At 40.9% G+C, this 21,448-nt stretch overlaps 1 protein-coding gene across 1 annotated transcript in view; it reads left to right on the top strand.

The window, feature by feature from the left end:
- Positions 1–21,448, top strand: part of TMC1 (transmembrane channel like 1) — a 168,914-nt gene that overhangs the window by 86,753 nt on the left and 60,713 nt on the right. The window contains exons 7-10 of the mRNA XM_040449256.1: positions 7,652–7,742; positions 9,676–9,757; positions 17,383–17,489; positions 20,378–20,476. Coding sequence (XP_040305190.1) covers positions 7,652–7,742; positions 9,676–9,757; positions 17,383–17,489; positions 20,378–20,476 — 379 coding nt within the window. The remainder of the gene's footprint in view (positions 1–7,651; positions 7,743–9,675; positions 9,758–17,382; positions 17,490–20,377; positions 20,477–21,448) is intronic.

The following is a 21,448-nucleotide window of genomic DNA, read 5'->3' as shown; positions in this document are numbered from 1 at the left end:
GTTCTTTATAATTCTTTCTCTTTCAGATTTAGCCTGTTAATATTTTCTGTGCTATAGTAAGTGCTTAGAAAATCACTATGGGTACTTTTAATAATGCTTAGAAAATCACTGGGTAATTTTAATAATGCTTTTCACATAATATTTTGAAATTCTCCCTGAAAGGATGCTGGTAGGAACCACATGACAAAATCATATTTCTTTTTTTTTCTTGAGACTTGAAAAAGGAAGTCAGCTCTGAAGCATTGGGGATAAATATACTTTTGCCTACCAAAAATTCTTTTCTTCTTCTCTGTTTATTTCCTGATTTATTTCATCTTTCCTATCTATACTGCATCATTTTACCAGAGATACTTGGAGATGTCCTATTCTTCACCTTGGTTTGGCATGGTTTTTAGATGGCCCATGGGCCACAGGTCCTATCTCTTTTGGACAGTTGTAAAGGCATTTATAGCTCTTGTACCTGTGTCAAGATCTCAGGCTCCCAGCCTCATTAAATCAGCCTGAGATTGTGCCCAGATGGTTGATAGAAGGGTAATGGTCATTGGAAAATGGGTCTAACATATGCTACTATTCATCTTGTCAATCAATATTATTCACTACCTTCCAGAAATATCTGCTTATCCAGAATTCAGATAACCTCAAATTTCAAATAGACGGATTTTTAGAGTGCATTATCAGATAATAATACTTACAACAAAAAGTAAATATGAGACAAAAGAAAGTTCTAAAGTTTTCTTCTAGGTAGGTAAAGTGTAGTTACTATCTTCGTAATTGCATTTCGTTGTCTATGACTTCCCTAGAGTGTTATCAGTCAATATATTAGGTGTGGTAAAGCAAACTGAATTGGTTTCCCAGGCTGCCAGGGTGTCCTACTCTCCAACCATTTCACCTAACTCGCATTCTTTAGGATGTCAGCTGCTGGTGACAGCTAATTTTCACAACTTGCTATTAGACTCTCCATAAATATATTATCTTTGAAAGGTGATTACGAAGAGAAATGCATTAATTACCACTTGCAATTATCTAGAAATGCTCTTAAGTGTGTTTGACATAATACATTAACAGTAAAAGGAAAGCAAATGTGTAGATGATAAGCACAGAATACCATTAATTTGAGGAATGTGGTTTTTTTGGTTTGGGGGAGTGTCATCCAGATCTTGGGTAAGGTATGAATTTTGAAGATAACCCTTTACTTTATCAGGATTATAATAAGAGAGTGGCCAAGGCATTTTTGAGGATGTTTTTATGTATAGGATAAAAGAATGGCAAATGGAATACTACTTTGGGGGATTTAGGTAAGCCTGTTGTTGTAGAATAAAAGTGGTTATTAAAATGCCTTATTAAAATGCATATACTAAAGTAAACGTTTGGAAAACATTGTGTTAGAATATGATGACAAATTAGACGGGAAGAAGAGAGGGGGGTAGTTTCATATATTCAGTTTGTGTCTAAAATTTCTTTCTACAGTCCTGAAAATTAGAAATTTTTAAATATTCTAAACCACTTATTTCAAATAGTTGCTAATTATGTGTTTATGGTATACATGCATGAATTTGCATATCTATGTATATATATGTCTATGTTCTTGCATATAGACATATACATACATACTGGGATATCTACATAAAGACACATGACTCTGGACAAATTGTTTATTTTATGTATATCCTATTATAGTGTTCTTGACCAGTGCTTGGACAGAAGGATCAGGGAAGCTTAGAAGGGAGGCTATGCAAAAGAACAGTGAAATTGTAAGAGATACGTCAACTCAGTAGAAAGTCTAGTTCACAGAGGAGTGTAGAATTCTCTGTGGGTGACCTCACCTAAGTTGTGTTGCCAAGTGCTTAGGACAGACCTCGAGAGCTAAGTTTGCCATGTGGCAAGCAGTCAAGTTTACTAGGTGGTCTTAATTATTTTCAGAGCTCACTGAACTGCCATCATTTGAAATGTCTTGCCCACTCAAGGAAGGATCAAAAGGCAGAGCACACTGCTCCACCAGAAAACTAAGACTTTTTTGCACTCCTAATTATCACAACACAACATTTTGGAAAAATATTCCATAGTACTTAGAAATGTTTAGCATAGGGTAGAAACAGGAACACACAGATATGGTGCAGGATCATTCTACTCAACCTTCCAAAGCAGAACACCTATCTCACTCTGAGGCAACACCTTGTAAATCCGTCTGTTTACAGCAGTGAGAATGTCTCACATGCATTTGATTCAAATGCACCCGAACCGAGCAAAATCAGTTCAGTGTGAATACCAAGCCCTGTAAATGGCCTCGTGAAAGGCTGTTAGTCTATATGAGACTATGAGTTTGTATATGTGATCCATGGTGGAAATATCTCCTTTGTTAGAAAAATTCCTGCTAACCAATGCCTAGAATGCCTTTCTCTGCCTACTTGAATTCTATCAGCCCTTTGATGTCCAGTGTAATTCTTCCCTTATCTACATCTTCAACATGTTCTCAGGCCTCCCTTTCCCTCTCCCTTTTCACTTAAAGCTGTCTAGCACTGTTATAGAACAATTTTATGGGTCTGTATCTCATTTTTCTTAACAGAGCTTGAACTTCAGAAAAGAATCAATGTTTCTTTTATTTCTTTCAAAGCACTGAACGCACTGCTAAGAACAAACACGCTCAACACATGCTTAGAAAAAATGGCTAAGTGTACCAACCAGTGCTTTGCTTATGTCGTCTCATATGTGTCCATATACCAGTCGCACGAGGTAGATGATGCTGTTATCAGGGGAAAACTGGCGTGGGGCGGGGGGCACTGAGCTCAAATCCCAGCCAAGCTGGGACGCTTACTCTTTGGGTAAGCTTGGACCTTTATTCCATTAATCCAACCCTCAGTTTCTCATCTCTGAGATAGTTCCCGCCTTGCTGGATTTTGTGGGGGAGAAAATGAGTCGATGGGCATCCATCATGCCTGGTACGCGGCAAGCACTCAGTGTTTGTTAGCTGACACTGCCATTGCTGTTGCTGATCCCATTTTACAGGTGAGAACGCTCAGGATCCATAAAGTCTAGTAATCTTCTCCCAAGAGCACACAGCTAGTCTATGGCGGAGCCAGGATCCAAACCCGTGTCTCGCGGGTAAGACACAGATCACAGAATTGAACGGGGTATAGTCCTATTCAAGAGAGAGAGAGAGAGATCTCTTTTTGCCCCTGAGCACAGAGACTCCCCGGCTGACCTGAGCTCTCAGAGGCAGCACAGCCCCGGGGGGAGCAGGACTCAGGCTGGAATTCACTGCTGCCTCCTCTCAGGCTGAGTCATAAGCGGGGTTTCGGAAGCCCGACACCAGGGCCCTCACGTTGCGTCTTAAATGCGGGGCTGGTTCCTCTCTTGCTCATTTAGTGGCAAGAACTATTCCCGCTCTTCCCACGTCTCATCATGTGAAGGGAAACGGGTTGGCTTTCTGAGGGGGTTTTGCCTGGAAATATCTAGTCGTTTCTCAACTTTGTAATTTGGAGACTCAGGCACAAAAATCGAAGTCAGCACTACCAGTACTAAGGCTATGAATAATAGTTCCTGTTTATAGAGTTCTTATGATTTGCCATGGTCCCATTACATGTGCTATTGCTAAACATGTTGTATGCATTATCTCCTGTAAAACACAGGACAGCCCCATGACGGAGCTATTATGATCTTACTTCATAGCTGTAGCAACTCAGCCTCAAATCATTGCACCCACTTCCACCAGTGTCTCCTTTATAAAAAACAAAACAAAACAAAACACAGGTGTTGGAATCGTCGCTTCCAGGATTAGGATGATTTTAATTTTTTTTTTTCAACGTTTATTTATTTTTGGGACAGAGAGAGACAGAGCATGAACGGGCGAGGGGCAGAGAGAGAGGGAGACACAGAATCGGAAACAGGCTCCAGGCTCTGAGCCATCAGCCCAGAGCCTGACGCGGGGCTCGAACTCCCGGACCGCGAGATCGTGACCTGGCTGAAGTCGGACGCTCAACCGACTGCGCCACCCAGGTGCCCCAGGATTAGGATGATTTTAAATAATGCCGCCAGTCTCCTTATGGAATTACATTACTTAGTAGTCTAGTAGCCTATAGTCTTTATTTCCAATCTCTGTGCTTAGAATAGCTTCCAACCTCTGCTCCTTTCCTTCAATTTACTCAGTACTGTTTTAGGAAAAGTCAGAGTTCTGACTTTGGGTCAGTTTACATTGGTCTTTTGGTCTTTTTTTTTTTTTTTTTTTTTTTTTAGTGTTTTGTTTAATAGGAAAAGGCTTCTCATCCCTGGATCCCTTTACTGGGAAGTGTTCCTGAGTACAAGTTTTGATTACAGTGGTCTTGAAGACTAGTTTTGAAATGTCTTTTTTCATTTACTTGAGCAAGAAGTTGGTTGCCCAATCGTACTATCAAACTGAAAACAAGAGGGAAGAAAAGTCAACTTAACCTAACCCAAATAGAGAACATGTTTCCTGGGATGAGAATGTGTCAAAGGCAACCTTGCATGTCCTGACTCCCCTGGGCGATCAGGGTTGTATCATGTGTTATGGGTAAATTATCTATTTTGTAAGTTGGACCAAAGTGTCTTCCTCCAACTAACTGTGAAAGCATTCTTGAAAGCCCATGAAACCTTATTATTCTAATTACCAACACAAGGGGTTTATAAATGAATGATGAGGCCAGGTATCATTGTCATTAAATAGATCTCACTCAATTATTTATCCCTGGGTCTGGGGTTACAGCTCATGGACCTGTGCATATTGTACCAGGGCCGGCTGGAGCTCCGAGACCTGGGGACCGGATTACGGTCTTGGCAGGCAGCTTTTTTTGAATGCAGTTCAAGGGAATGACACACATTTTTCAGTCAGACATTTGGATGGTTCGAAGCCAATAGATATTCCAAGTTTATCCACACAATCTTATTCATGTTATCCGTGTCCAAAAAAAATCCCTTTAAATTATCCAGATGAATACAAATGGGTAGGAAAACGGATTACCTGTAAGAAAACCATGAAGAAGTTGTCTTGCTTTACAGTTTTCAAAGGCTCTGCTCTTTATTTACTTGGATTCTGCTATCCGTAACGGGCACTTGAGTGTGATAAGTATCAGTCAGTGCTCCTCTCCATATTGGATATTTTCTTTTTGTATCTTGTTTCTAATAGCACAATGAAAGATGCTGTCTTCTGGGTAAGAAATCTGTTGTTGGAGACGATGGGATTGGGCCGTACTACTTTTTTTTTGTTTGTTTTTCATCCCGAGGTCATGCAGCTCACTACAAAGGTTAGCCTTGAAAATAGTGTGAAAGGATGTTCTCTCAGAGTCGCCTACGTCTTCCCATCTGATGTCCCTTCTTCTAGACCAGCAAGCTGCAAGAGTTTTTCCTTATATCCGAAGAGCATCCTATTAGGAATTTCAAGAATCTGTACTTGCTAAAAAAAATTATTCTCTGGCTACTCCATTACCCCTGGCTTTGTCTTAACATCACCCCACACCCCCACAAGACTTCTGATGTGTTGAGTCTAGTATTTATTTTGGCAAGGGTGGGCAGTGGGGAGCAGAAGGAGCTAGAATGGCTCTTCAGGGATCCTTCAGGAATGAAACTAGAGACAGGCCTTTTGGAGAATGGAGGAGGGGGTAAGGCATTAAGGAAGAGAAGAAATGTATACCCGAGATTACATGGAGTTGAGTGCGGTCCAGGCTGGTATCTGAAAACCAGTGTCAGAATATGCATGTTGAGGGGCACCTGAGTGGCTCAGTCGGTTGAACACCCGACTTCGGCTCAGGTCATGATCTTGCACTCTGTGAGTTCGAGCCCCACGTCGGGCTCTGTGCTGACAACTCAGAGCCTGGAGCCTGCTTCAGATTCTGTGTCTCCCTCTCTCTCTGCCCCTCCCCTGCTCACAGAGACCAATCAGAGGCTGGTTGAGAACTCAAGTCAGAGTCAAGTTTAGTTTAGGTCACTTCAACATTTTATAAATGTCATCGAGGTGCCATACTCCTGCCCTGTCTTCTCTAGAACACATAGTTAAGGCTTAAATGTGATGCACTTTCTGATTGCGTGGATGTAGAAACCCAGCCGTGAGAGCTCAGTTTATACTTTGTGATGTGGCTGCATTAAACATTTTAGGATCTGTAGAGTGTTTTAGAAACCATTATCAAATTAATCTTCATAGCTCTGAGGTCATGTCAAATGGTCAGGCCGTTTGACAAGGCCAGTCTAGTAACCGTTGTCATTTCCAGAAGACTGTCATAGTTTCTGAGTAGACTCCTGAAGAAGGGTACAATCCCAGCATTTGGGAATGACCTTGTATTTGAGCATTAATTAATATGGAAAATACAATTACCAGATTCTCCCCAATCTGGTAACTATCCCAAGTTATGCCTCTCATCTCCACTTCCAGAAGGTCTAGTTTTATTAAGCATCCTCTTCTGGTCAAAGTAGTGGTCGGTGCTGTGGGAGATACACAAGGACAGGATTTCACCTCTGCCATCAAGGAACTAATTTGGGAGCTCTCTTTGATGCCTAAAGTGAATCTTCTCCGTTGCACTTGTGTTTTTATGGCAGAATATGGGTGGGTTCACATGCCCAGGCAATTCAGGAGGCACCACTGTATAGTTATTGGGTAAGTCAGCAGGTGCATGTTGTGTTTCGATCCCTGGGTATTATAAAATCTTGAGTTTAGAACTGTTACTCAGGAACACCTTACCAAAAAAAAAAATCCTTCACTGACTTTTCATTTTTTTTTTAGTTTGCTTTTTTGTGTTAATAATATTCTGTAAAATCTCACGGTCCAGCGGCCTTCCAACCGAAGGACGATGTTGCAGCTATTGAACCATAGTTCAGGTTTGGGTTCTCCTGGGTTATGCCCTCTGCTGTCCCGAAAAGTCAAGACAAACCTGGGCCACCTCTATTTTTAAAAGTTTTTCGTATATCAAACAAACAGCAATAGCAAAATTGGCCAACCAAGTTTATAAAATTATAGTATATTTAACATTCTCCATTTTCATGAACTGATTTTTTTTTCTACACGCACACACGCACACACACATACAGAGAGACCTGAGTGTGACTACTGAAAGGTATAACTATTTGGGAATAATATTAAACTTTATCCTTGAGGTCCTTTCTGAATGTGAGGCCAAAAGTACTCCTTCCCTTAACCCAATTTGCTGTACATAACATTTTTGTTTCAACTCATAATTGGTTTTACGAGATTAAATACCAGGTCAGTAACTGTGCTCCATGTCAGTTTGTCCTAAACTCTTTGCCTTATTTTACAAAAGGAACCCTTAAAAAAGAAGAAGAGAAAATATTTTAAAATAAACATTCTGACTGCCAGAAGTTGAAGTCAACTTTGGATTCAATTTTATATGTGGTGGAAATGAAAAGAGCTAGAGTTCTCGATTTTGACACTTAGCATAAATTCCTTGCTTTTTGATGACTCCAGCTGATTAATAAGTGAGACTAAAATATCTTATTCTTCCTGGCCGGAATTAAAAAGCTTAAACATCTATTACGAGTCCGGAGCTTGAAATAGAGCTTAAATTCATGTGCTAAGTGTCTGGAAGAACTAAGGCTACAAACCTGATAAAATGAAATGTCCACTACCTCTATTCTATGCATCTCAACCTATACCCCATTCCCTCTTACCCCTTATTTTGTTTTCTTTTCTCAGGGAAGCAAAAAAATTTGTGAGTGAAAATGAAGGAGCCCTTGGGAAAGGAAAAGGAAAGCGGTGGTTTGCGTTTAAGATGATGATGGCTAAGGTAAGCAATTTCACAACTCAGTTTGGTCGATGTTGTATATTCTCGATGGCGGCCTCTCAAATGAAATGGTGATTTATGGCAAAAAGACTTACTTGTGTGATTTTATCACTCTGAAATGGCAAAGATTGTGCCCCTTTCACTTCCATTCCCTGGTAGTTAAGGGGTTCTGGGTCAAAGTTTGTTGCTCTACAAGTTGTTATCTACAAGTTTCAGGGCCATACAGCTACCAGGAACATTAACTATAAATTGAATAGAATATGAAAAAAGCCCCAAATGACACAGTAATATAAACATAGATCCTTGGAAAAGATAGAAGAGAAACTAACATTTCATTAGTATTTACTTATGCCAAGCACTGAATCGAATCCCTCTATGAAGGTACCATATTTAATTCTCAAAGCAAAATAGGTATGTAGGTATTATTATCCCCTCTTTATAATTGTTATACCACTTGTAAGCTAAATTCATTTCCATAAAGATGGGGTTTTGTGAATAAAATTCACACCTTAAATATGAAATATAGATTTATGATATATATCAGGGAGTAATAAGTCTGTCTTTATAATTTATTTTTGGGACAGAGAGAGACAGAGCATGAACGGGCGAGGGGCAGAGAGAGAGGGAGACACAGAATCGGAAACAGGCTCCAGGCTCTGAGCCATCAGCCCAGAGCCCGACGCGGGGCTCAAACTCACGGACCGCGAGATCGTGACCTGGCTGAAGTCGGACGCTTAACCGACTGCGCCACCCAGGCGCCCCAAATAATTTAAATGAATGGAATCATAATATTTACGCTTTTGTTTCTGGCTTCTTTGACGCAATATTATATTCATGAGACACATCTGTGTTGTGGTAGTTGTTCATTTTTATCGATGTGTTGTATTCCATTGTATGAAGGTACCACTATTTACTCATCCATTCTATTGTAGATGGATATTTGGGCTCTTTCTAGGTTGGGTAACCTTTTGAACTTCAGACTTGTCTCATACTGTTATTTGGGCTCTATTGCACCTGTCCATCTCACACATTATCCCAGCGTTGTGTGCACATATGCGAAGTTAGCTTCCCTGTTCCCCTTCTTCCTTGTGGTCCTCTTGAACATGGATGGCCCAACATTGTGGAGTAAAATGGAAGGAAGGTCTTTTATAAAACTAACGTAGGGGAGGCCTGGGTGGCTCAGTCGGTTAAGCATCTGACTCTTGATTTCGGCTCACGTCATGATCTCATGGTTCGTGGAACCTAGCCCCACATCGGGCTCTGCATTGACAGTGTGGAGTCTGCTTGGGATTTTCTCTCTTCCTCTCTCTCTCCCCCTCCCCTGCACTCTCTCTCTTTCTCTCTCAAAACAAATAAGCTTTTAAAAAAGCTAATGTATGATTCTTTTTCTTCCTCCCTTTCCTATGATACCATGACTTTCCATTTGGTTAGTTGCTCTACCTCTCCCAGAATAAAAAGTGTCCCATGTCATAACACTTCCCATCCTGTATCGAAATTACTTGTTTAGGTACAGCTTACTCTAATAGTCCCAGAAGCCCTTCAAGGAAGGAACGATGTCTTATTCATAGTTCATTAATTTCTTCATGCAACAAGTATTCAATTAAACATATACAATTTGCCAGTCAACTTAGTAGGTGCTACCCTAGTCCCTGCTCCCTTATTGTCTGGAAGAATAAACAGATCTTTCTCAGCATATTTTTTATAAAATAGGGGATCCGTAAAAGTTTTTTTAATTGAATTGGTGTGAAGGTGGGTGGGGAACAGAGAAGCAAGTGAATCCTACTGGTTTTTATTTCTTTTTACAAAAAGCGTTATGTGGCACCAGAGAGATCTTTCCAAGTTCATTGTCTTGTGATATTTGGGGATGGGGTGGAGGATAAAACATCTTGACAAACAAGAGGCTGGGCTTTATTGTTCTATTTGGCTTTCTTTTCAGAAATGGGTGAAATTTCTTCGTGATTTTGAAAACTTCAAAGCTGCTTGTGTCCCGTGGGAAAACAAAATCAAAGCAATTGAAAGTAAGTGCTCATGAGATCTCATTAGATGGGAAGGTTGTTTCATAAGCTTATCAGATGTATTTCTCGGTTTCTGTACTATTGGAAAGATTTAAAAAAAGAAAACAAACAAACAAAAGTTATCATTTTTAACATTCTTTTTGTTTACTGTGAAAATTTGTTAGTACTCACCAGTCACAGCCCTGGAGACTCCACTCTCCCTTTGTATATTAGACCAAAATATTCTCATTCTGACCTTGTGTTCTCTTCTATACAGGGAAGTCAATATTGTGCACAATGACACTGAGTCATATATATCATTGGGAAGGCAGTGATTTTATTTTGGCAATGAACATGACATCGAAAATATATACTCTTATGAGATTTAGACAATAATCAAATTGAACAATGTCTACAAAGACTGAAGAAATCTTAAAGCCTCATTTTCACATCTGAAGTAGAATAAGTTAATCACATCACCATCCAGGAATTTGTTATGTGAATACCATTACGTTATTGTGCCTTCATTTTATACAGTATTCACAGGGTACAGAGAGGTCAGGAGAATATACTTGATCAAAAGCCTATTTAGAACAGTGCTCTAGACTTGGAATAAAGCCAATAAAAATTTAAAATATTGTAAATGTAATAAATAATGTTTTTAAATAAGAAAGAATATAATACAGAATATAAAGAAAAAGGGTCATATTTAAAACGAGGGTGAGCATAATCTTGCCATGTTTTGGTTTCTAAGAGTTTCGACTAGGATCTGAATTTCCTCCCTGAGTTTTCAGACTGAGAAGCAGATTTTCCTGCTGGTTAAACTTGGCCTTGCATAATTAAAATGGAGGCTCCACAGGGAGATAACACAGTTGATGGATAGTTCATGGACATGATTGGGCATGTTTTAGGAGTGCCTGTCCTCAGTCCTCTGTCTCTCATTATCAAGTGGCAATGAATTAAAAACACATCAGCTAATTAATCACACTTCCTCCCACATATTCCTGTATGATCACATTATTACTTTATTTTCTTCCTTAACACTTACTATCTAAAATACTGTATTTTAGGGGTGCCTGGGTGGCTCAGTCGGTTGAGCATCTGACTTTGGCTCAGGTCATGATCTCACAGTTTGTGGGTTCGAGCCCCACATCAGGCTCTGTGCTGATGGCTCAGGCCTTGGAGCCTGCTTTGGATTCTGTGTCTCCTTCTTTCTCTGCCCCTGCCCTGCTCACACTCTGTCTCTCTCCATCTCAAAAATAAATAAACATTTTAAAAAAGGCTCTAAAAAACTATGAATGTGATTTCTTTTTAAATACATCTTAACAGGGGCACCTGGGTGACTCAGTCGGTTGAACCTCCGACTTCAGCTCAGGTCATGATCTCACAGTTCGTGGGATCGAGCCCCACATCAGGCTCTGTGCTGACAGCTCGGAGCCCAGAGCCTGCTTCGGATTCTCTGTCTCCCTCTCTCTGCCCCTCCCCAGCTCACGCTTCGTCTCAATCTGTTTCTCAAAAATAAATAAATGTTAAAAATTTTTTTTTAAATACTGTATTTTAAGTTTAATTTTTTTAATGTTTATTTTTGATAGAGAGAGAGAGAGAGAGAGAGACAGAGACAGAGTGTGAGTGGGGGAGGGGCAGAGAGAGAGGGAGACACAGAAGCTGAAGCAGGTTCCAGGCTCCGAGCTGTCAGCACAGAGCCCGATGGGGGGCTTGAACTCACATACGGTAAAATCATGACCTGAGCCGAAGTCAGACGCTCAACTGACTGAGCCACCCAGGCACGCCTTAAATTTAATTTTTAACTGTCATTTCCTTTCATTTCATTTCATTTCATTCCGTGCTTATTTCTTCAAATAGACATGAGAGAAGAGGTTTGGTTCTCTTCCTCCTGGATTGCCAGACCTAGAATTTGACTGTAATAAATACGTGTTGAATAAAACGAAAGAGTAGACATTCCTCACATGTCTACCATTCTAGGAAGTGGAAAAAGGAATTTAGCCACGTCAGAAAAGAACAGACATCACGGAATCCTTAGGTTTCAAGTGTGCAGCTGAAATACGCTCCCCCGAGAGGTATGGAGGAACAGAAAGACATTTGGAGCATTAAGATCTTGATACAATTTGTGTGGAAAGAACTCTGGGTTCTGCTCTTGCTTGGCTACAGATTAGCTGTTCTGCTCCTGGGTGGTCATGTAATCTCTCTGGGCCTCAGTCCCATTCACCTGTGAGATGATAGGGTTGAATCTTGACCAGTTTTGAGATGTATCCCCATACATTTGTAAGAATGATCATTAAAATATGTACATTTGCACATTTTTTATTTCGAAGGTACACTAGAGCAGTTCTAACTTGTCTCAATAACAATGTCATGCCCGCTTGCATTGCAGCAGCCTATCTTGAGGAGGCCAGAAACAGATGGGATTATTTTTATTGCCAAAATTTCACACAAGAATGAGTTACATATATGGCCACCATCTATCATGTGTGTTACTGTGGGGAAGGCAGATTGAGGGCCACTCAGTTATACTCTTAGTTATTTTCCTTCCTCTCTTCTTCCTCCAGAAAATTTGGAACAGTCAGCTGGATGATGTCAAGCACATTACTTTCTCTTCCTTATGCAATTTATGATTTGATTAGGTTGCCCTGATTTCTTCACCTTTCATGGTGCTATGCCTCCCTGTGAAGAACTGACCCTCATTTCCTAGTCTATCAACAATCGCCACAACCACTGCCCTTTGAGCATCACTCAGATACTCCGCAGACATTTCATATACTCTTTACCATGCATGCAATGTGCACATTAACCTAACTGTACCAGAATTAGTCACTAGAGGAGCTGAAATGCAAGGTGAAGCCTGTCTGGGTCCAAAGCTTGTGGTTTCCTCAATGTGGCTTGCTCATTTATCACTTTACAGAACATTTTATAAACTTTTTCTTTGGCAACAGTTCCCAGAGTGGATTCTACCAGGGCAATGGCAGGATGGGTAGTTATAGAATTTCTTGATCATTATCCTACTTGGGGAATTATTTTCCATTTTCTCATGCATTTAGTTTTGAATGAGCTATTTATTTAATTATATACTTCATCTTCTTTTTTTTTTTTTAATTTTTTTTTTTCTCAACGTTTTTTAATTTATTTTTGGGACAGAGAGAGACAGAGCATGAACGGGGGAGGGGCAGAGAGAGAGGGAGACACAGAATCGGAAACAGGCTCCAGGCTCTGAGCCGTCAGCCCAGAGCCTGACGGGGGGCTCGAACTCACAGACCGCGAGATCGTGACCTGGCTGAAGTCGGACGCTTAACCGACTGCGCCACCCAGGCGCCCCTATACTTCATCTTCTATAAGATGCTTAATGCATTATGATCATAATGATAATCATAAATACACCATAGACTCTGGGGCTATTATGTTAGTTGAAAAGTATGAAACCTCTCTAAGACTGTACTAGCAAAGTCCTTGGGTCATAGTAACCATCCCATAGAAAGTACCCTACCAAAGATGGGGAAGCATGTATCTGTGATGGTCTTTGAAACTTAACTAAATGGAAATTGGAAAAGGGATGGGAAAGGCAATCATGTTCCAACCTTTTCTAAAGGTTGAGGTCCTTTTGCCCCTTACTGGCTCCAGATAATGCAAATCAAATTTGCCACATTTAATTTTCCTAGACCAATTTGAAAGAAACTATGCTTTTTGTCCTAGCCCAACAAGATGATATGTATATTGTACTCATGCAGCAGGTGATTTAATTGGTCTTTTCCCATTTAGAAATGCTCATATTTGTCTGCCTGTCTTATTACCCAACTGTTCAAGAGGAAATTATCCATGATGACAGACTACAAATTGCTTTGCCTTAATAATAAATAACCAGAGGGAGAGGTGAAACTTTAACCTGAATTTAAAAGAAATGCAAGAAAATTCAGCAACCAGAATATTGCATAAGCTTAAAAGGTCTCACTTGAATACATACCAAGGACTCTGTTTTAATACATGAATAATTCATTATGGAAACAGGATTTATTAGTTAGATTAAGGAAAAAAAGAACAGGTCATTTCTGGGCACAATCCAAATTTATGAATGTGCATGGCCTTGGCTGATTCATGGATATTGCCTATATTCTTTCAGACATACATGCACATGGCATAATTATTCCATATATTATAGTTTTAAAAAGATAATTTGATTATGATTCTACCTGACGAGCAATATAGCACTGTGGTTAAAAGAGATCTAGATTTAGAGTCAAACACCTAGGAATCAAGGCTGCCTGGTTTAGAACTCTGGCTCCATCATTTACTACCTACAGAACTACCCACATGACCCCAGTTTCATCATTTCCTAGCTGTGTAACCCACGGGCTTAAGTCTCTGTAAGGTGAGAGTACAGTATTTCTCCTCTTGCAGGAATTCGATGACTAAATGAATTAATACACAAGATCAAGACAGATGTCTGAAACATTCATTACATATCAGCTGTTACTATTATTAGTCAAGTTTTGGTTCAGTCCAATGCTTACGTTTAATTTTGGCGTTCTCCATCCACACAGTGGGCCTAATAACACTTAACCTTATTGGGTTCTAGAGGTAGTTAAACGAGTTGATGCCAAAGTTTTCAGTATGCATAACTGACCAGCGAGATATGCCAGCTGTTGTTGTTGTTGTTGTTATTGTTGTTGTTGTTGTTGTTGTTATCATTACCACTACTACTACCTCTTCTTGTTCTTTACAGTTTTATCTAAGAGACTAAGCACACGGGAATGGATGTTCTTTCCAATTATCTTTTAGCTACACTATAGTCAGGTTTCTCTCTTTAGTAAATGCCAGATTTAGTCCCAATCAGGGGACCATTAGCTGTGGGTGCTAATGAGTACAGCAAAACTGTAAGAAGGGAGGTAGGAAAGGAAGAAGGGGAGGAAAGAAGGAAGGGAAGGAGGAAGGGAAGAAGGCCACGAGGGAGGGAGGGAGGGAGAGAAGGAGGAAAGCATGAGTCAGCATCCCGTGCTTGGGATTCTACACCAGAAGATCTCATGTGTGTTTCAGGGAAAAGCTTACTCTGGGTACCTAGAGACAAAGTTTCTTCTCCAATTAATGAGTAACTATAACGACTAGCAAGCTGGAAGTCTACTGCCTTCAATAAAACATGACAAGTGAACCTGGCTGAGGCAGTCCTTGGGCAATTGTTACCAGAGAACATAGATAACAGCCATGAAATGATATGAAATCACTGGGAGCCAGGTGGATGATCAGATGTCCTGGGAGGGGCAGATCTGCTTAGCCTTTCTGCAGATGGACCAGCGCATCTGGTTACAGCACCTGCGGGCGTGTTTAGCAAAACCACATGCTTTCAGAAATCCTGTAGAACTCTGTATCCCTCTACAAAGCGAAATGAATCCAAAGATTCAGATTTCAAAATCATTGTGTTTTTTTAAAAACGTCCATTTAACCATTGACTTTTTTAAAGTTTCTATAAAAATTGCCTCTGTGTTGTGGGAATAGGCAAGGTGGCACCTAAAGAATATTCTAAGTTCCAGAAATAGCAGCATGACTCTCATATGATCTCAGCCTCGTGTTACTAAGCAGAGGCTGGAATTGGCTTCATAGCAGCCTCCTCCCTTCTGCAATAATGTTTCCCCACCAGTAATGTTGCAAAGCCAGAGGGCCAAGAAAAGCTTTGGTCACTGGAGGTATTTTGCTGAATGAGTCAGGAAAAAGGGCCTGATGCAGTGGGGGTGACTGCCAGTGTTCATCGTTTCTTCTTGGGCAACCGAAAATGGGAATTGGGAAGATTAAGGAAACTAGTAACTTAACGTTGAACCTTAAGTGGTAAAGAAAAGTCTGGCTTTTGTTAATTGGTGAAATCTCAACGTGAGAACTCAAATTCCTGTTCTTTCTTCCTCTTCCATTCTTTGTCGTAAGATCATGTTTTTTATTTTTTTCCCAGCAAATACAATTTGGACAGATCACTATCCACGGTGGCGCACGAGTGTCGATGGCACATTCTTGCCTGTCCCTTCCCAATTCATTTCCCAAAGTGGAGAAGACTTCTTAAAGGTCACGGTCCCCCCACCGCCGCCCCACTCCAGCTGCTTAACACCTGTTGGTGACTTCTCATCACATTTAAAATAAAAGCCTCACTTTCTACCTTGCCTTAAGAGGTCCTATGCAGTGTGGGTTGGCTTGTCTCTCCGTCCTCATCTGTCACCAATTTCCCTTGTTCATTGGGCTCCAACTACACAGTCCTCTGCTTTGTTCCTCAATTGTCCCGAGCTCTTGCCTGCCTCCAGATATTTGTTCTGGCTCGTTCCTCTGCTTGAGCGGCTCTTCCCCAGCCTGGGCATCGTGCCTCTTCCTCCAACTTCAGACCGAGGCTCGAATGCTACCCTCTTTGATATACCTTCCTCAATGAACTTATTGAAAGCAACCCTCTTGATGTTTTATAATCAGGACCTATCTGGTTATAATAATTACATACATGTAATTGTTACAAATATATAATCATATGTAATCTTATATATCATATATAATACATACATATCATATAAATGATGCATGTATACATGCTGCATCACACATAATATATATGCATTAATCAATGTATAAAGCGAATATACATATAATATATATGATATATAATATACATGCTATTCACACATGATATGATGTATAATATGATATGTAATATATTATGATAAATACATATATTTAATTAATTTATTTAGTTTTTAAATTCCTGCATTTTTGTTGTTTCCATACCTCACTAAAATGTAAGTTGTATTAGGGCAGCAACCCTATCTGTGACATTGTGCTTCACATCTAAAGTGATTCCTGGCAGAAGATGCTTTATTTTGTTTATTTTTTTTAAAGTTTATTTATTTATTTTGAGAAAGACAGAGAGCACACGAGCAGGGAAGGGGCAGAGAGAGAGAGGGGAGAGAGAAAGTCCCGAGCCATCTCCATGTTGTGAGCACAGAGCCCAATGTGGGGTTCCATCTCAGGATCCGTGAGATCATGACCTGAGCTGCAACCGACTCAGATGCTTAACCAACTGAGCCACCCCAGGCGCCTCAGAAGATACTTTAAATATGTGAGGAGTGAGTGAATGAACTTCAGCTTCTGTGCTGTACCTAAAAAATGCCAGTTAAGTCAGACAAATAGCACGGGGCGGTCTGTTAGGACAGCTGTCCAGAAAGGATGTGGTAAACATTTTTGAGAAGAGCCTTGTTGGCTGACAGGAAGGAGGCAGAAAGGCAGTAATGATCATGATAATGGCGGAAAACTGCTGGCCAGGTACTGCAGCAACCACCTTACAGGTATTTGCTCACACAACTGTACTAACTCCAGGCATGAAATGGGCTCTTCAAGGAGCACTTCTAGCTGCTAAGCACAAGGCAGCTTTCTAAAGGCTTAGGTCACAGTCATTCTACACAACGGCAACTACACAGTAGAGAGCACTTCCATCGCCATTAACTTTCCCTCTTCCAGGATAGAAACAGGAGGACGCCAGACACTGTCGACTATGATATCCACGTGAAAAGAACCCAAGTGTCGCCAGGAGCAGATCTCTTATGGAAAGCACCAAGACAGTGGCTTTTGTTTCCTTTTGATTCTGACCTGTCTCTCAATCTTTTAACTTTTCTTTTTGGTAGGTCAGTTTGGCTCATCGGTGGCCTCATACTTCCTCTTCTTAAGATGGATGTATGGAGTAAATATGGTTCTCTTTATCTTGACATTCAGCCTCATCATGTTGCCAGAGGTAAGATTCTGACTTCCGGGTTACAAAAAAATAGCTGGAATAAGTTTCTCCTGTCCTAGAAAATTTCTTTCCTCTTCTGAAAAATAGAATGATTAACTGGCCGTATCCACTCTGAAAGCCGTAGCCCAGGTAACAAGGTTAATCTTCAAAATGGTGCCCGTGGGCCGAAGATCCTACTCATTGCTCCAAAGGGTACATGAGCTTCCTGAAATCATATATAAAATGTGGTGTGTCTGTTTAAATGTACATTTTTATATGGAAGCGTTCATGGCTTCTATCAGATTCCCAAGGTGGTCCCTGTGCTCAAATGTTAATTGCTCAAAAGGAAAGCTTTGACACCTTGTGAATTGTATTTATTTATTTTGCCAAGTTTGCTTGGAAAGAAATACTCCTTAATGCATCTGTCTTTTCTATTTGAAGAAACACAACATGAGCAGGTTTTTTCCACATGTAAAGTAAGATAACCCAGGCACACACACGCACGCACACATACACAGTGGGGTGGGGTCTTTTAGGATCAAAGTCAGAGAGGAGAGTAAAGCAGATAGTGGGTCCAGAGTGAAGAAGGAGGCAAAGCCGTGAGCTGATGCGGGGAAGAGTCAATCAGCTAAGGCCAACAAACAAGACTGAGGTGGGAGTCTTTAGTCATAAGAGGTTAGATGGCTCTGATCTTTGGATGCTTACTTATCACACAGAAGTCAGTTTAGGCTTTATTCGGGCTACAGAGGGTCTTTTAGGTGCCATTATTTCAAAGCCAGCTTGTTCAGAACAGTATTGCCGACAGCCAAAACTAAGCATTTTGAGTGATTTTTTTATTTCCATGTGTTTTTTTAATATGAAATTTATTGTCATATTGGTTTCTATACAACACCCAGTGCTCATCCCAACAGGTACCCTCCTCAATACCCATCACCCACCCTGCCCTCCCTCCCACCCCCAATCAACCCTCAGATTGTTAGGTTAGAGCACTGGTCTCGAATCCCCATGGTTTTAAATCAGGGCCAGCTTCTGCATTGAGCCTCCCCGTGGGCATAACAATCCCAATAGTGCTTTACATGCATGAAGAATTTTGCTTTTAACAGTGCAAAACACTTTCATTTCTTTTACTTGCTAAGCCTCACAACAAATGTAAGAAGTAGACTACAGAAGCATTTTCTTTCCCCTTTAAAAATGTGGAAACAGAGTCACGGGTTGCTTATTGGGCTTAACCGATATCTGAGAGTGAGGGGTTTTTTTTCAAGTCGTTCCGGGACTGGGATCATGATTCTATTTTTTGTCCCAAGATTTTGCCTCCCAATCCACTACTTTTATAATCCCTGAGATAATTCGGAGCATTCTACGGCTATGTGGCTCTTAGAAGTCAGTAGACATAGATCAGAAGTCTGGCGAGTCCATTTCTCAAATGAAAACTTTCAGGCGATAGAGCAGAATGTATGTATTTCATCTATTTCAGATTAACCCCAGCTTTATTTCTGCTCATGTCTCTAAGGAAACTTGAAACTCCATCACTGGCTATTATGACACTCCTTAGTGTCAGACTCGGGGCATACATGGAGTTTTATCAACGGCACTTACTCTTTCCCCTACAGCGCACAGCCTCCGTGGAAATGACAGGTTGTGGCTGATTTGTTCCAACTATATGAAATTACAGAATGCCTGGTGTATAGTGGAGGGAGTTAATACGTGTTTGATTGGATGTATTCCTAGAACTAAGAAGCATATTGTCTTTGGATGCTTTCTTATAGGTTTGTGTTAGATGCTGTGAGGGGCATCCTGTTTTCTGGGCATTGGTTACCAGCTCCAGCAAAAGAACAAAAGAGGATAGAAACCTCGTGTGCTAGCTTTACAGAACCGCCAGAGGCCAAGACTGGTCCCCTCCTGGCAATGAGGCTCCATTTTTCAGCAGCCTCCAGCCCACAGACTCATTCAGCCTTCCTTTGATTCAAATGCCCTTTCGCCCAAAGGGCCAAGCCTGAGACCTTAATCTCCTTTGTTCTCTGTGGCCCTCAACTTTGGAGTGAGACAAGGTAGGACCCACCTTCTGCTCTATTCAGTCCTAGGAAACCAAGAAGCTTCCATGGAAGCTGTGCAGCCTATGTGGAGGGTAGGAGTAGGGGCTGACTTCCATAAAGCTGCACACTCAGGCGTCCAGTCACATGCATCCTCCACCCCCAGCCCCAGGGAAGAAATTTTCATATCCCATAAGAAGCAGCATCTGCTTGGCAAGCCTTGTGCCTGCCCTAGCGGGGTGCTTTTACCAGTTCTCACCAAGAAATCTGCCAGGACCCTATTCTTGTCCCCTTGGCCCCTAAAAATTCCTCTTTGAATCTGGTAGCATAAGATCAGGGGAGCAAACCTGAATTAGTGGTAAAGCAAATATAATCAGAGTACCCATCTTTCCTCCCATTTGACCCTCTCAAATTGTATAGGTGATTCCCTTGAGTCTTCTCTTTCTTAACATGAAGGAGAGAATCTCCCACCACCCCCAACCCTAAGAAGCAGCCCCACATGAAGATGTGGGTAGTATGGTTTGTTTGAACACTATAGTTCCCCCAAAGGCCTCTTTTCTCCTCTCCAGACCTCCCCTAAAGGAGACCAGTTTGGAGGTGGTGGTGGGTCGTAGGGCTTCTCAGCAAACCTTCTGGGCATTGTGGTTGGCCCGACTGCTGGTGGTCCACTGAACTTAGAAGGAAGGGTTCCTAGCACTCCCTTTGTTCTTAACTCTGGATTTAGTAGTCAATTCCCAGAAAATGGGACCCCACGTGGAGACCCACAGAGTCTCCATGAAAAAGTTTCAGAAGTGCTTTTAAACAAAACCATTTGTGATCACATGTGTGGCTCAGACTTTGTTTCCAATTATTAACTGCTTTCTCTGCTTCTCTATACAGTACCTCTGGGGTTTGCCATATGGCAGTTTACCTAGGAAAACAGTTCCCAGAGCTGAAGAGGCATCTGCGGCAAACTTCGGTGTGTTGTACGACTTCAACGTAAGTGTCTCCACATAGCTGTGTTGGTAGGAGGATGGATTTGTCCTTACTCTCTGAAGCCCCATGGCCTCCTCTTCTGGGGTAGACGGAGGTCTTAAGAGATATGTCCCTGCCCCTTATTAAAAAAAATAATAAAGGAAGGAAGGAAGGAAGGAAGGAAGGAAGGAAGGAAGGAAAGAAAGAAAGAAGGAAGGATGGAAGGAAGGAAGGGGGAAAAGAGAAAGGAGGAAAGGGAGGGAGGGGGGTGGGAGGAATGAGAGGAAAGAAAAAAAAGAATAGGTTTAATAATATGATAATATGATTAAATGGGAATATAGATGACTGAATGAAGGTGAGCTCAGAGTTCAAAGACTTGAAACAAATATCTTTATCTCTGGCTTTGGAAAAGAACAAAGGAAGAATTTGCAAATGTGCTTTTTGAAAAATCTCATAGGATTCTTAGGGAATTAGAGCTTTGCTTCCTAAACAAGTCTATTTAGTATTATTCAATAGTCAATTCCAGACACAGCTAAATATTAAATACTAAACAGTACTAAATATTAACTGATAAATAATACTAAAATGAGTACCACACGATTGTGGTACCTGTATGAGCATGACTCCACTATAGTATGGGAGTAAGTTTCACTCTTTCAGCTGCCCTGGGTGAGGGTTATTGTCACGGCACAGATTCATTTTTACCCATTGAAAAAATCATGTCAAGAGTCTGATTCAAGTCTGTGGCAACTATTAAATTTCACACATTTCTTTTCTAAATAGTGACCAGATTGGAGATGGTTGGAAGTGTAGAAGATAAGAAAGTAGCAAGGTGGAGATTGGGGAATTGATAATTCAAGGAATTTTTGGACAGTGGCAAATGAGGACAAGCTCTTATGTAACCTGGGGAGTCAAAGAAGGAGAGAAAAACAATGAACACTCTTCATGTTCATAGTGCTGATAGGTATATTTCACAGATATTTTGAATTCTGTCCT

The sequence above is a fragment of the Herpailurus yagouaroundi genome, unplaced genomic scaffold (assembly GCF_014898765.1).
Source record: "Herpailurus yagouaroundi ecotype Mexico unplaced genomic scaffold, PumYag 199, whole genome shotgun sequence".
Taxonomy (NCBI): Eukaryota; Metazoa; Chordata; class Mammalia; order Carnivora; family Felidae; genus Herpailurus; species Herpailurus yagouaroundi.
The sequence above is the reverse complement of the archived record's forward strand: the minus strand, read 5'-3'. Positions and strand labels throughout refer to the sequence as shown.